Consider the following 17,489-nt stretch of genomic DNA (forward strand, 5'->3'; position numbering starts at 1 on the left):
TATAACGGGTAAATCCTCTGCTACAGAAATGCAAAGACCCAGAAGTTAAGAGTTTCTGACTTCAACCATGCTGTAACTAGTTGAGCTTAAAAAAAGAAAAAATAAGGTATACACACAGAGAAAAGTTTCATTGACACATAACGTAGCATAGTGATGAACAAGATATGGAAAATGAAAACATCTGGTTTAAAAAATATTAAACACGGGAGTCAAAAGATTTGGGTTTAAGTTTTGGTTTTGTCCCTTGTTTGTTACAGATATCAAGTAGTCACAATATCTCTCTGGCCTTTTTTTCCTTATAGCTCTAAAATCATCTGCTCTGCTATATGTAGAGCAAGATCCACTATTAGCTAGCTGGCTGACTTTAACAAGTCACCTACTATTTGAATCAAAATTTATTCTCAATAAATGATTGGTTAGGATTAATGGCCCATGAAGCAGACCCTGAGGTAGCCCTTGTAATAAAAATATGATCAAGACTGGTGTTCAGGGAAATAAAACTTGTTATTGAGCTAGAAAAAGAGTATAAGCTAACGTCTAGAGGTAGGAACTATTTTATGTTCATTAAATATTTGTTAAGTATATAAGGTGGCTGATAGACAAAGCCCAGCCTTCAGGAAGTCTGTATTTGAGGAGTTATAAGGGAATCCAAATACCTACAATAAAAAGCAAAATATCAGCTAACGTGGGAAAAGGTGAGGGGAAGGAAAAAAAAGAAAGCAAAACATAAGTGCAAGTCTAAAGGTAGAAAATACTAAGAAAATTTAGAAAAAAATGAATCAAAGAGCATTAAGCGCTCTTGGAGGACAGGTTGGATTTTGGCATGCGGAAGTTTACAGAAGATACATTATTAGGAAGGCTGATTTCTGGGCTGAAGAAATGACAGTAGCAAAGTCGTCACTACAATGAAAGAGAACAAAATATTTAGAGAAAGAGTATTATCAGGCAACGGCTTGGAAAGCAGCAGAGAACACAATATTCTGGAAGGCCGAGAAGTTGCCAGAGACTGGACTTCACTGTTAGGCAATGGGGAAACTGCACACACCAAGTTATCATAAAGTTAAATTTAAAAACTGGGTTAAAAAGCTTAAAGAAACAGATGTGGCTTGGTGAGATACTGGTCACCGGCTGAGGGAAAATTCAAAGCAGAGAAGCTTCGAGCTTGGATGATCAGGAAAATCATTAAGTGAATGTGTAACACCTGGAAGGAGTTCACAGGCTAGAAGGTGAGGGCACAGGAGAAAAAAGCAACCTAATTTTTCCATTTGCTAACCATTTTCAAAGTCATCCTTATTATGAAATTCATAATCAAAATGAATTTTAGATCTAAGGTTTACCATTAAAGGGTAATCGCTCACTTATCTGTAGATACTGCTAATAGTAAGTCTATGGACAGATCTTTCTGATGTGTGGTGTGGACTGCTTTTCTTAGCCTCTAAATTTTCCCAGCACTTTACCATTCACCAAAACCCAACAAGTGTCCAAATTTCAATTGCCAAGGCCTCTGCTGGACCCAAAATCATTCTCAAGAAGGGATGTATAATCACCACTGACTACAACGAACGAAAATACCTATGCTGGTGCTCCAGAAGTTAGTCATTACTAATAAAAGCAGACGTTTAGGAATTAATAATGTGTGAAACACAATTCACTTCAACTGGCTGGTGAGATGTCAAAAAGGCTTGACAGAAAAACAGAAAAGATGCCAACTGGCAGGAGAAATGTATGGCTCTCCAAGGATTCTGGGGCAATACATGGAGAAAAATGCCCTGCACTCAGAGAACTTACCTGGGCAAACTTGTGAATCTGTTCCACCACTGCAGCAAAAAGGGCATGGACACTTTCATCAATTAGGCTCTGCATGTAATGCACAGCCTCTTCATCTGACAGGTCTAAACGGAATTTATCCTGAACCTATAAGATAACAGTCTTAGTCTTTATAATGAAGAAAAACAGAGCACATTTTGAACAGACAGAACCAATATAATGCAGACATTATTAAGCAGCATGAGCTATTCCTATGGCAAATAAATGACCTGTAACTTATCAGAGTTCTGAATGCTATTCTTTGGAGTGTGGAAGTTTGCTGTTTTTGTTATATGCTCTGTATATTACCCCGTTCTTGTTGGTTGTAAACAGTTTTTAAGAAAAAAGAAAAGAAAATAGGAAATTGTTCATAGGGACCTACATTTGAAAAACAGAGAAACTGCTCTTTTAACTAAAGGGGTGCCTTATTTTTTTGAATTTAAAATCTAGAATTACTAGATGGAAGTTGTGGCATATTTATTAATAATCTCCTTCACTTTATCCCTGTTATTCCTTGTGAAATGGATGGAGCAAGATGAGATTATATTAATATTCTCCCATACCTTCAGTGTCTATACAAGAACAGAAACCATGTCAATCACAGGCAAAATAAACTAAATGTAATTTTCTAAGGTTTCCTTTCCTATTGAATTTCCCTATATCCCTGCACAAAACTAGGTCAATAGGTTTATAATTTCCAAAGAGAACATTTTTTAAATCTTATTTAAAGCTACAGTTAATTTTCAGTAGCATTAAGAACCAGAAAAACGACTATATTTATGTGTGTATATTTTATATATACATAATAGTCAATGTTACTGAAGAACTACTTTGTGCAAAACACCATGCAAATTATTATACCTGCAACATTTCCTCTGATTCACTATACAACCACACAGTAGATAGTACCTCATTGATAAGATGCAAAAATTGAGGCAGAGAATTCATGAAGCCAGCTCAGAGACCCTTAACTGGCACATGCTTCCAGACAATCCCACACTACCAGACACAACCATTACACAGTACTCCTCTCTCTTGCAAATAACCCACGTAATACTTCTCAAAGACAATCTAGGAGAAAATGGGATTTTCAAGGGGATAAAGTGTGGTCCACATTTAGTGTTTCCCTTTAAGTATAGAGTTTAGACAGCTACGAAGAAGAAATGCCCATAGCCCCAGCTCAGCGTTCCTGTCTCTTGGCTGTACTGGAGGCATGCTAGGCGATCCAAGAGTGCTGCGGCTAAAAAGTGAAGACAATTTGGTGCAGGGGCATCTAAGGCTGTATCTTCAGTGAACTAGCTCTCTCATTTCTGGATCTCAGGTAATGACAAACATATTCCTTGAGTTCAATTTTTTTATTTCCGTGACTTCTACTTATAGAGAGAATATCTGACAATTTGGGAACTATTTTTAAGGACATGAAAAATCTACAGAGCAGGAGTATCAAAATAAACTTTAGCCCAATGTATGAAAGCTTGCATACTTACTTAAGTGCCTAAATTACAAAGAGAAGATATATACTTGGCATCAAAATAAAATGTTATTTACCAAATATGAAAATATTCTCTTTTACAACAAAGGGTTAACTGGATATAAAGTTATTTGGTATAAAATTTACTGACATATGTTAGGCTGTCCTCTAGGTTCTTAATACATACACTAATTTTTCTAATACTTAATGCTATTGTAAATCAACCACAACTTTATAAACTAAATACAAACTAAAACAAAAAACTCCCCATCTTTGGAAACTAAAGATCTATTGCAGTAGTCCTTTGCAGAGGTATGGAGAAATTCTATAGGCACAGAGACATATGAGAAGATCTAGTTTAGTATATTTTGTCAGTGATTAGCATCATTGCTGTTATTCTACAGGCAGTGAAGGTGTGGAAGTATATTAAATAATTTCTATTGATTTATCTTTAAGTTCACTGACTCCTAATGCCATAATCCAATCTGCTGTAAAGCCTACCCAATTAATATTTCGCTTTAGCTACTGTACTTTTTCTGTAATTTTCATTTTGTTCTTTCTTCCTAGTTTTAATTTCTCTACTGATAGTCCCATCTGTTCAGTAATTATGCATTTATTTTCCCTTGGGTGCATGGACATTTATAACAGCTGCTTTGAAGTCCTTTTCTGGTGGTCATGGGTCCTCTCAGGGTGTTTCTACGGATTGTTTTTTTTTTTTTCCATTGGCTTAGTGTCACATTTTCTGTTTATTCACACACCTAGTTATTTAAAAAAAGAAAAAAGATAACAGACGTTCCAAATGATGTATTAGAGAGACTCTGAATTCTGCTGTGTTCTTGTGAAGATTCACTGTAGCTGGCAGTTAACATGGCTAAATTCAATTTTAAAATACATCCTCCCTGTGATGGACAACAGCTGAAAACTCTGCTCAGTTCTTTAAGCTTTGGGCTGCTGCTTCCCCCTCCTTGGGACTGCAGGGCTGGAGTGGTAATAAGCCCTCTCTCCAGATACGGCAACCTATTCATGTGACTATAGGCATGAACAAGGAAGAGGATAAAACTGGCTGCAGAGACTTGAGAAGTTGTTGTATTCTAGAATATGGAAAATTTATGCAGAAAAGCTCTTCACTTATGTTACTTAAAAATTACCTTTTTCACAGTTTTATCTGGTTCAAGAGCAATATCTGGAATGTTCGCATCAACCATCAAAGAAAACAAGTTTAAGATCAGATTAGAATACCTAAAGAAGTGCAGAAAAAGAAAAAAAAATAGCAATGATTAGAATTCTGCATTTCTTTCTCATATTAAGAACACTTCTAGAAGTGGTACCTGGATTTTTATAGTGAATACTATCATTCCAATAGAAAACTCATCAGTTGGTATCAATAAAATGCAAGCCTTGACAAATATTTAATTCTGGGGTCTTCATATAACACCATTTCTAAATCCTACACCATGGGACAGACTTTTGGAATAATCATCTAATAATGACATTCTTTTTATTCTTTAGTAAGAATGCATATTTTTAGAAGGGATCTGAGGAACATCTACTTTATGTCTAATTCGCATTTTGTAACAATTAAGATCTATCTGTTTTTTGCTAGGTGAAGATGACAATCTGCTACTTTAAGACGACCTCAGTGTGTCATGGCTAAATGAATGAAAGGGAAATAATATCATCCAATGAATCACTCATGACTATCTTCCAAATATACCAATAATCATTTCAGGAACTACATAACTGACCTGGATAAAAGTAATTCTATAAGAAAGAAAAAACCGCTAGTATTCTGCTGCATTAAAAATGGGCAAAATACCTAAAAAATGTTATCTTGGGAGTATGCTGGCCTCTAACAGGAACTAACTGTTTCTCTTCACCAATCCTCAAACTCTTCCTCTTCCTCCAAAAAGAACAAATGTTACTATTCTGAATGGTCATTTCCAGAGGTGGGGCTTTGTGGGGAAAGGTTTAAATAAACCTCCACTTTGGGTGGTTATGCTTTTGGTGGCCCTTCCTTAGCACTTATAAAAAGAGATTCAGGTTTGATCTTCAGGATGGATGTGAGTAAGGAAAACATTGGTTTTAGGCAATGACGGTTTTTAGCTGCTTCAGCAAAAATGTGAACCAAGTGCCTTGTGTTCTTTGTCTTCTCTAGGGGATAAGGGCAGAGTTGGTGATGCAGGATCTTTTTTCCAGCTGTCTACCTATCTATAATAATAATAAAATGCAAACTGTTACTTAAGAACTGTTTAATACTTGAATTGTAATGATAATAGAAGTTGCATAGAAAAATGACTATCCATATGAGTTTCAAATTATCTATTTTATCGTCATTTCTGAATTTTATATTGCCCATAAAAATCACAAGGAACTATAATGAAAAACTTCTACCTTAATGTAGTCCAATCAAATCAGGCCCTAACCCACTTAAACTCTTAGGGAAAAAAAGTTATAATAGCTAAACAGCTGTAACCTGGCTTTAAGTTACTAATTTCTTTGTGGGAATTGATAAATGCATATCATAGATGTTCCTACTCATATAGTCATTTTATTCATTCAACCAACAAACATTTACTTAGTACTCACTAAACCCACTGTTGTAGGCACCAGGGATACAGACTGTGGTGAAATGAACAAACAAGGGCCCCACATTGAAGAAGTTTACATCTGGAGGAGGGTAGAAACTAATAGAATAAACTGATAAACATGATAATTTTATGTCTGCTTGATTAAAAGATTTAAATACAGGAAAAAAAACAAAAACAGAAAAATGGGTCAGAGAGAAAGAGCCATCTTATGGTGGTATGGTTTTATTTTAAATGCACTGAGAAGCAACTGAGTTTAAGGAGTGGAGTGAACCATGTTGATAGGTGTTTTTAACCGTTCACTCTGGACATCTTGAAGGGACATAAGAATCAAAGTAGGGAAAATATAATAGACTTCCAGGTGGACAGGGAACAGCATGAAGGCTATAAGGCTTTATTCTGGAGATGAAATAGATGAACCTTGCTGACGGTTTCAATGGAGGTCACAGGGAGAGGACAGAGGAACTGAATGACACAAAAGATTTAATCTAATGGGACACTAGTGTTATACACCAAGAAAGGCTAAATGAAGGAGAAACAGGATTTTAGGCAGGGACTCAAGAATTTTGTTTTAGACATATAGAGTTTGAGGTGTCTACAAGATTTTTAGTAGAGATGTGAGATATATCTCAGAGGAGATATGAAAGCTAGTGATATTAAAGTCATCAGAACTAGGATCATATGTAAAGTCACGGGATTGGATGAAAATAGTAAGGAGAGGGGGTGCAAAAAATAAAGGTCCAGAATGAAACCCTTTACAATGATATCATGAGGCTTCTACATCAGACTTGTCCAATCTTTTGGCTTCCCTGGGCCACAATGGAAGAACAATTCTCTTGAGCTATACATCAAATACACTAACACCAATGACAGCTGATGAGCTAAAGAAAAATAAATTGCAAAAAATAATCTCAATGTTCTAAGAAAGTTTATGAATTTGTATCCGGCTGTATTCAAAGCCGTCCTGGGCTGCATGTGGCCTGGGGGCCACAAGTTAGATAAGTCCTTCTCTATGGAAACAGAGACGGTCCACTGGAGAGGGCTGCAAGGAATGTGGTAGCAGTGTACAGTCAGCTGTTACATATTATAAAAAAAGATGCTCTTTCAACTAACTCTCCATCATCTGTACTCTGCTTTGTTGATCATATAGGTACACAATTTTTTTCCATCTTGCCATGGGGAAATCTACCAGAAGGCAACATAAGGAGAAGAATACAAAGTCAATTTTCAAAGAGATACAAAGTCAATTTTCAAAGAGATACATTATAAGTTCTCCAACTTGGCTGCCCATTAGATTCACCTGGGAAACTTTTCAACTGTATCAACGCCTGAGCCCAATCTCAGACCAATTCAAAATGAAGAGGCCCAGAATTTTCCCCTTGCCACCGCACCTGCAAGCTCCCCAGGTGCATCTAATGGGCAGCCAGAATCGATGTTAAAAGTCTGTCTTTATTGATGCAGAATGTGATATATCTTTTAAAAAAGGTAAATACTAATGCTTTCTGGATTATCTCCTGATTTAAATGTAACCATCCATGCATCTATTGTTATAGCAAAGGAAAACAGAAATAAATATAAAGGTTAGACATCCAAATACTTTGTGAATAATTTGTCACGACCTTAACTATATCAAACTTTTACATCTGTTGTCATTAACCTGAATTTTCTATTTAAGACCCAACAAGTGAAGCAAAATACCAAGTATTTACTAAATAGATCAGTCATTTAATGTCCTACTCAGAAACATAAATTTAAAGGCCTCTTGACTTTTTTTTTTTTTTTGAGATGGAGTCTCGTTCTGTCACCCAGATTGGAGTACAGTGGCACCACCTCGGCTCACTGCAACCTCCGTCTCCCGGGTTCAAGCAAGTCTCCTGAGTAGCTGGGATTACAGGAGCATGCTACCACACCCAGCTAATTTTTGTGTATTAGTAAAGATGGGGGTTTCACCATGTTGGCCAGGCTGGTCTTGAACTTCTGACCTCAAGTGATCTGCCGACTTCAGCCTCCCAAAGTGCTAGGATACAGGCATAAGACACCCCACCCAGCCAGCAAACCAGTATTAAACAACCTAAGGTTAAGATTAAAAAAAAAAAAAAAAATAGGGCGGGAAAGTGTATAAAATCTAGTCTAGCAAAGACTGAAAGACGGAATGCGATATAATTAGGATTTTTTAAAAAGCAGGTTGCATGAAACATTCAAAGAAATGGCACTCTTTCTCTTACCCATGTTCATGCCAACTATCATGTTACACTCTAGTCATACAAAGATAGTTTATATTTTTCAGGAAAAACCTTCATTACTGAAAACTGAATCCATTAACTACATTGAGGTTCTTACAGTATTTCAAAGGTCTATTTCCTCTACATTCTATTTTCCATGAAACAAAAATCAGAGGTCCTGTGAAAATTTCCTTTAATAAGAGTACTACTTCAAAGGGAGGAAGCAATGTAGTTAATGATGTATGTGACCAACAAATTCACAGATGTTTGATGACTAGACTAGGCAAACTTCTGAGACAACATGAGAACCTTAGTTGTTTTGGACACAGTCATACTCTATCCCTCAGGTTGGAGTTCAGTGGCAGAACTTGCTCACTGTAATCTCCGCCTCTTGAATTAAAGTGATTATTGTGCCTCAGCCTCCATAGTAGCTGGGATTACAGGCGTGCACCACCACTCCTGGCTAATTTTTGTATTTCTTTTTTAAAGTAGTGGTGAACATTTTTTCACCATGTTGGCCAGACTAGTCTCAAACTCCCAGCCTCAAGTGATCCACCCACCTCAGCCTCCCAAAGTGCTGGGATTACAGAAGTGAGTCACTGCCCCCAGCCAGTTAAATGCATTCTTAATTTCACTATTGGAAATTTTTTTACCAACAAATGAAGAAAGAATATCTTGTAATATAAGTGACTAAAAATGGTGTTTGGCATAAATGTGGGTTTCGAGAAAGACTTAAGATGTACTGATTAATAAGAGATGACAACATATTTTGTTACATGAAAAGCACCATACCATTAAATATGTCCTTACATCTGCAAAACTGTAACCATTTATAACTTAGTTCAAAATGGACTACTCTGCTTATGTGGTATGATGTTATTCAGTGGTTTCTCTGTGAAGAAACTGATCAGTTATGAAGAAAAGCCATAAAATAACAGGACTGGTCATACCTACAAAGCCTAATAAAAGTGTCAATAACCTTAGCTCTAAACAACTATCAGGTTAATTCTTATTCTGAAGGCATTTTTTTTTCAACCAACTAAAGCATACTCTAAAATACAACATTAAAAAATAAATGTTGGCCAGATGAAGTAGTTCATGTCTGTAATCCCAGCACTTTTAGAAACCGAGGCAGGTAGATAACTTGAACCCTGAAGTTTGAGACCAGACTGGGCAACATAGCAACACTGCCCTCCACCTCCGACACCTGTTCTTTATTAAAAAAAAAAAAAAACTCAAAAATATTAGCTGGGCATGGTGGCACATGCCTGTAGTTCCAGCTACATCCGAGGTTAAGGTGGAAGGATCATCTAAGCCCAGTAAATTGAGACTGCAGTGAGCCATGATCATGCCACTGCACTCCAACCCGGGCAATCGAGTGATAATCTGTCTCAAAAAAAAAAAAACAAAAGTTGATTAAACAATTTGAGTCTAGCTAATATTAAGTGAAGTACAGGGGAATTTTAAAAAGTTAAACAGTTTTCATTAAAGCTTTGCATAAAATTATTAAGATTAATCTCTCTGTGGCTTTTCTTTGTAGTGAGGAAGTCAACTTTGGCTCTCTATTAATAACCTGCCTGTTTTCTCATTCTATTGAATTGCTACTAATCCACTACCACTGACAGTTTATAAAGCACATTGTTTTCTGCTTCAAAAAAATAGCACCTTTGACATTTCTTTAGTTATCATTCCTTACCATCTTGTCTGCCACCTCCCTGAGATATTCATGATTCAACCTAGTTTCTATGGGCTTTGACTATTTTAAATTAAAAATCCCAGATATTAAATGGCATTCTCATCTCTCTGAAAGTGCTTCTGCATGACCAAACACATCTAAAGAGCACGATTTTCTCACTATCATTTTTAGCATTTCTGGAGGGTAACACTGAGCCATTCTGCCACCCAAAGGATAAATAATGCTGCCATTTGTAAAATGTCCGTTACAGGGTTTGTGACACATGGAAAAGACTGAATTTACAATGAAGACCTAGTCATTGCATAAATGAAACCTGATTACTATAAGAAAACCAGTCTCCTAGGACCAGCACATCAACATCAGCTGGGAACATGGCCTCACACTAGACCTGAAGCAGGAATTCAGAAGGTTCTCAAACAAATACGAAGAGTTCTCATTGAATAAACATACAATAAGTGCCTATGTATAAAACACTAGATGAGAAATTGAGGTTACAAAGGTTATGAAGAAAAGGGAGGCAGAACTCACACGTGCTGGCAACTGGCTATCGATTGGTTGTATTTTCACCTGGAAGAGCATGTATGTATGTTTCCTGGACTGGGATTTTCTGCTGGACTAAGAAAAATTCATTTTGCATATTTGGGCTAAAAATGGCATTAGAGTCAAATGATCCTGTCATTTTTGACTAATCATTAGAGCCATGTCCTGAATTTACCAAACATGACTTTTATTTTTTTCCTGATTACGTATGATAGTCAGTCCTAAGTAAATTAGGAAGAAGGAAGCACAGATTTAGTGGCATTGAAGAAACAAGGACAGAGAAAAAACATTCTTTGTAACAGAATGACTGATGTGGTGTTAAAGAGATAAAAATCATTTTAACATGTACTTCAATCATTGAGCAAGCTTTTGAATATTCCTGAAGAGTACCCAACACTAAGGCTGCTAAAGAATAAAAACGATGGAACTAATATCACTCTAAAGAAGTTGTATCCTACATTCTTTGATAAAGAAATAGGAAGTAGTCAGCTAGGGAGAAGGAAGAGAACCCAGTAGGTGACTGTAATGCTCCAGGACTGTCTCCAGATCTGAATGGTATGAAGTTTCTTAACCTTTTTTCTACCCTAGTATTGTCAAGGTAAAGTTTATTAAAATGACATAAACCCACTGAGTTGGAAGCCTCCATGTTTGCTTCATCTTATGTGATGCCAGCTTCCTAGCTGGTGGGATTTAGCAATGAGCTAGTTAGTGGGAAAGCAAGAAAGTTTATGTCTTTTTCCTTTGATATTTGACTGTCAAAATTGGTATTGAATGTGAAATAGGAAATATTGTTGCCTTTGTCGTTTTGAAAAAGTGATTGATGCCAAAGAATGCATACATTTAAACAGCTCCTTCTCTTGTTCCATAAAATAAAAATAAATTTACCCAAATTCTCAGTACCAAGCAAATCAACTTACCTTCGCAGGTGGAGGAAAGCCGTGTAACACTGTTTACGGAACTCTTGGTACTGCTCACTCTGTGTGCCCCCCATTCCTTCTACCATTTCTTTATTCAGCTTCATTGGAGGAGGAAGAGGCTTCGGATCCCGACCCAAAATATATCCAAAATCTATGTGGAATAGTTTACCTGGATGTTGACAAGAAACTCATTTGTTTCTGGAATTCTCTTAAATAACTGGGTAGGGGATATATCACACAACTGGTATAAACAGTGTCTCTTCATAAAGAATATTAGTTCATGATGAAACCTATTAAATTCTTTGGTATTTCTAACTGCAGGTTTGAGAGTGGCCTTCGGAACATATTTAACTCATTTTAATTCATTCATTCTGATGAAACTATGCCTAAAATCATGTCAAAGTAATGGTAATCCAAAAATTTTAAATCCCATTTTTAAGTCTTCAGAATCAAAGATAGAGCCTGGGTAACTTTTTAAGTTATCAGCAGAAATCAGAATTTGGTAGCAAATTTTTTGTGCTAAAGTTTAGGCACAGTTCCCTTCATCTAGTAAAAGATCATTTCATTAAATATTCCTGAGATTAATCCTTCTGTTAAATTATCATTACTAAAAAAAAAAATATTAAAAAGAAAAAATTTAAAAAGCCATATTCTTATCATACTGTAAATAGCAATTTAGTTGTAATAATATATCACCTATCATTTTAATGTTGTTAAATTTTACTAATCTGTAGCATAGATTGATTTATAAATCTGTTTTCATCGTATAGTATATACGAGTAGGCACGATTGTCAGATTTCATGTTGTACATATTTAAGATTTTAAAATGTCAACATGGCGGGGGTTCATTTCCATTAAAAGAAACCTGTGATTCACTTATGACTGAAAAAATATTCTTTTAGAATCCCAAAGTAGGCTTCAATGGTCTCTAAGTAAAATGAAACTAATTTTGGGGGGGAGATCAATATACTTCACCAGATTCCCAAGAAAAGTCCATAATTCAACAAATATGAGGAACCAGTTTTACAAAAGTGAATTTGATGACTTCAGTCCTGGAAAAACAACATCCCTATAGTCTCTTAAGGTTCAAGGGGATTGTGTTACGATTTTAACTTTCCATGATCTGATGAAAAGTCTGGATCAGTTTCTGTTAACCATTTTACCACCTTCAACTAAATATCTGTCATCTGTTCAACTAAGAGCTAAGCAATTCTTTTCGTACTTTATTCTCATTCTGAAGTTCTCATTTATCTTTTACTTTGTTGGATACACACTATTCTGCCCCATAAGAGGTAAAGAAATGAGAAGTTTACAATATTACAGGTGTAGATAAATTTTCCTTGGTTTTATTTAATTATTTAAATAATGTTTTATCACTAATGCACTTGAACAATGGTCAAGCTGGTCAATCTCTGATACAAAACTGCCATCACACATGGTTTATTTAATGGGCTCCATGCTTTTAATAGGAGACCTATCACAGTTTTTTTCATTCATCACAGGAATTACTGGAATTCCAATATTGGCTATGTATGGCTGTTTACAAATGAAGAGTGTATTTCTATCCTTCTTGTCAGAAAACTCTCAAAGAAGAGGATTACTTCTTACTTATGAGGCATAAAAGATTCAGTATCTAACAAGGAAACCATCATTATGCTTTATAAGTTCAAATAGCCATGTATTTTGAAAAGAGGCTATTAATGTAATGTTTTAAGAAAATTCATTTTCATAACTACTGAAGGGAATTTTTTTAAACTTAATATCTGAAAATGAAACTTGTAAAGGTTTAAAATACACGCCTTATGAAATTAAAAAAAAATGTTTAAGAAGTTCAGAGAGTATGATCTTATTCAAATCTATCACTTTAAACAGTCAAGAAATAAAGTATACATAAAACAAACTGGTTAAACTTCTTTAGTCCCCAACCTGAAAAACACAGGGAATAAGAGGTGCTAATTAAATTTTCCTGTTATTTGCATAAATAACATGAACTTACTTAAAAAAAAGTAGTTCGAGGCATTTGTAATTCTTCGATTAAACAGAATATACAGTATTTTCTTTGACAGTATTTAATGGTAAAGTTTATTTTAAATTTCCATTTTGTTTATCTAATAATTACACGTGACCAATGTCAAAACTGTATTCATTCTGTTTTCATGCCTCTGCTTACTCTCCCCTTCTACTTGACTTTCTTCTGCTGTTCCCTATAATCAAAACTCTATTTTTTAAAGATTCCATATAATTCCCAACTCCAGAAATTCTTCCCTGACACCCTACTCCAGTGAGTTTCCCATTCAATTTTTAAAATATATAAATCTGACATTTATTTACCATTTTTCTATAAAATGCCTTTTGTCTTATGTGAATGTTACATCTTTCCTATTGCCCTACCACTAAACCTGGAAACAAAGAAGGTAGCAAACAGCAATTTATTCTTACAGCGAAATCTGTATTTGCAGAATTAATAAGTCTGCATATGGGGAGTTTATTCGGTATTAACTCCCACATTATAGATATACCTTCCATTAGTTCCATCCCTCTAGAGAACCATCTATTACAGGAGCTATATTGAGAAAGAAAATGTCCAATTAAGATAACAATAAGAATAACCATTTTTTTTTTACTTTGAGCTTTCTGACAAAAGGTTCGAAGTTTATTACTCTAAAGTGGCAAGGCAGACAAAAAAGCCACTACCTCTCTCACAAATGGCAACTCAAGATTCGGAGGGCCATCCTTAGGACTCACAATGAACTTCCCATTTAGTACAAATACCGGTTCCCTGTTTACTTTTGTGAATGCTTTTCAGTTATTTACAAACGAATTTCAAATACTGGTTGTATTAAAAAGTACACCATAAGCAATAAGCATATTTTTCAATTATACTGTTTCCCCTTTCCTCAAATTCTCAAAAATAAAAACAAAAAATTAACCATTCTTCAAAGAGCTGGGATAAAATCAAACTGTGTTTTTTTTTTTTTTTGAATCCTGCCACAACTGATGTCCCTAAGTAAGCCTTTTAAAGCTTCTCCTAAGGACAATAACTCTGGGGTAAAAAGTGTATTATTTTTTCAACACCACACCACAGCTTAAACTTTGTAATTTCCTGTCCAAAGAATTCTATAGTAATAATAATTTTAAAAATCTACAGCAATGCACTAATAAGTAAAATATAATTCACCCCAAATTTGTTTCAAGAAAACAGTGTTATAATCACCTGACAATGCACCGACAAGAGAATCACCATACTTTCACATTTATGATGGATACACAGCGCCCTCTGCTGCACAAGTTGTGTAAACTTCAACGAAGCTAAAAGTATTCAAAGACAAAGCACGGGCCAAAAACATGTCTGGGAAATCCATAATTGGGACTAATATTTTGCATTTCAGAAGATTACTCTTGTATAGATTTTGACATTCTCTATATGCAGTGAATCATTTTCTTTCACATGCCCAGAGTTCTTAGCTGGATCATTTTCTATTTCACCTAAATTTAGAGGGTGGAATAGTTTGTCTGGGGTAAGTCCCCCCAAAATATCAGTGAAATGAAATCTGTATGTCTCCTTCTTCTAATCCATCCTCCATATCAAAGAACTAGACACAGATGATACAGTGGAAGTCTGATTACAACTCAAAACCACTTTAATCTAAAGCAGAATCTAAGACTGTAAACCTGCTCAGGCTGGCAAATGAGAACAGAAAACAAAGGTGTCTTATTTGGTAGAATAAGAAAAATGTTACTTGATATTTTAAAAAAATGCTCCATCAGCCACTGAAAGACTGGACAGTTATGTAAAAGAACCCAAAGTTTTCAATTTGAAGGCATAATTAACTCAAAATATACAATGGCCAATTCTTCATGACAGTCGAGGCATTTTTAAACTAAAAACATTGAAATGTTATTTCCTGCAATGAACCACATTCAAAATTCGCTTTGAACTATACAAAGGATTTTAATAACATATATAAAATATAACTTAAAACCACTTTGAAATAGAGACTCAGTAAAAATGACTAGAAACACAAAATTTTTTAAATTAATTATTATAAATTGTTACAAGTTGAGGAATGCATTACACTTCTATTTGTCTTGACAATACTCGGTCTCTCCTTATAGAATCTAATTTCATCCAAACCAAAACTAAAAACTTGAAAACATGTATCCTAGTAAGAAAGATTTAAAATGCTAACTGCATAGTGTAACTGGATGAAATAATTACAGAGCAGTTAAGAAAAAATGAACTGCTGTTTTAACAGAAAAAAAAGTGCATCTTACATGTATGCACATTTTAGGGTTAAGTTTTAGTTTTTAAAAAGCAAATATGGAGCACCCTCTAGTGGAAAACTATTAACAAAAGCTTAAAGCTTCTGCTTCTGAAATTGAATTCAATTTCCATTAAAAAGTTACTGAGAACTGGGCCAAAAAAGTATATTACGTAGATTCCCTCTTTCGGTCTTAACTCTTAAATACCCCCTCACACACAAATACACACACACGAGGGCACTTTTCAAAGTCCAACACAAAAAGGTCTTTTACACTATCTGATTATCATTTTTTTTTTAAAAAAAGGATGAAGTAGAATTTTTGAATATAACATTACAGTTGTAATACTACTTTTATATTAAATAATTCCATTGTAGTTATAAATGATTACAACCTAGAAACAAATGGAATCATTTTGGTTGCTTGATTCTTGTGGTTAAAAGACTCAACCAGTAAAGAAGAACTAATGAAAATAACACATGAAAACTTCCAAATTATAATTCTCTCCAAACACACCATAATTTTTTATAAATATTCTCTGCTAAATTAGCAAATCAGCCAAGAATCTCCATGGCAATTTGATTATATTCTTTTGGTCTTGGTTATTAAGGAGACTGACTGGCTTTGACACAGACATGACATCACACGTGTAAGTTCTAACACAGATGATTTTTCATAACAATTAAAAAATGAATATAAAATAATTTTGTGTTTTTAGTCATTTTTACTGAGTCTCTATTTCAAAGCAGTTTCAAGTTACATTTTATATATGTTATAAAAAGTCTTTGTATAGTAATAAAAACTGAATATAAAAACACTTTAGCTAGGTGTTGTTCAAGGTCTGGAGGCATGGTGGTAACCCAAATAGACAGAGGTTCCTGCTCTCATGGAACTTGCATCCTGAATGGGAGAAGATGATAAGCACTCAACAAGCTCTAGGAGAGCAAGGCTTTCTGTCTGTTCTGTTAACTTTTATATTCTCAGCATCTACTAAGTGTTCAATAAATAGCTGTTGAATTAAACAAAAAAGGTAACCAGCTGGTGATAAATGCTATAAACAAAACAGTAATAAGTAGAGAGCTTTGGAGGAACAGGTAGATATGCTATTACAGATCAAAGAGTTAGAAAGGGCTTCTCTAAAGAGAGGTCATTAGAACTTCAAATTAATAACTAAAGTCAGCCCTGCAAAGATCTGAATAAAAAAGTTTCCAGAAAGAGAAAACAACAAACGCTCTTGCCTGAGGCAAGAGTGGTCTGACATTGAGACAAAAGACCTGCCTGGACAAGCCACAAGGCCCCAGTAAAGAGTTCAGATTTCATTCAAATTGTTTAGGCAACATATATTGGTCACTTCAAGTGGGGTGAAAATAGTGAAAATGAATACAGTGGGTACTTCATGATCTATTTTGGAGTTGAGGAGTAGACAAGATTTGCTAATAGGTTCAGTATGTGAGATAAGACCACCAGACATATTAAGGACTCTGAGGTCTAGAGCTTGAACAACTGGGTGGACGATGATGGTATCTATTAAAATGGGAAAATGAGGTGAGGAGCAGCATTTAGGCAGGTAGTGCAGGAGAGAGACAACATTTTACAACTGGCCATATATAATGAGAATTTCAAGTAACGAGTTCAATACTTCAATTTGAAGTTAATGAAACAGACCAAGGTAGAAAGCTTTAAGTCTAGAAGTTGTATGCATAAAGATAAATACATAGGGCTAAAGAGTTATCAGGACAAAGCGGGCTGAGAATGATTATTCCATAGAACTCCAAGGGGAAAATAAATAAAGATATTAAAGTGAATTAAGCATGCTTTGTAAGAGAAAGGGCATTTTAACAATCTAACTAGAGCTTTACAGTAAGAGATTATGCTGCTTGCATACATTATGGGCTTTGCATAAAAAGAGGAATTTCAAGTACAGAAATATGGGCAAAATGAGCATCTGTAGGATTACTACTCAAGCAATTCTTACAAGGGAAAGGACT

General features: G+C 35.0%; 1 protein-coding gene across 1 annotated transcript in view; it reads right to left on the reverse strand.

Annotated features, from left to right (window-relative positions):
* PIK3C3 (phosphatidylinositol 3-kinase catalytic subunit type 3) overlaps window positions 1–17,489 on the reverse strand; it is a 126,747-nt gene that overhangs the window by 14,725 nt on the left and 94,533 nt on the right. The window contains exons 22-24 of the mRNA XM_017529729.2: window positions 11,238–11,406; window positions 4,426–4,516; window positions 1,789–1,914 (exon numbers count right to left, since the gene is read on the reverse strand). Coding sequence (XP_017385218.1) covers window positions 1,789–1,914; window positions 4,426–4,516; window positions 11,238–11,406 — 386 coding nt within the window. The remainder of the gene's footprint in view (window positions 1–1,788; window positions 1,915–4,425; window positions 4,517–11,237; window positions 11,407–17,489) is intronic.

The sequence above is a fragment of the Cebus imitator genome, unplaced genomic scaffold (genome assembly GCF_001604975.1).
Source record: "Cebus imitator isolate Cc_AM_T3 unplaced genomic scaffold, Cebus_imitator-1.0 Scaffold60, whole genome shotgun sequence".
In the NCBI taxonomy this organism is placed as follows: Eukaryota; Metazoa; Chordata; class Mammalia; order Primates; family Cebidae; genus Cebus; species Cebus imitator.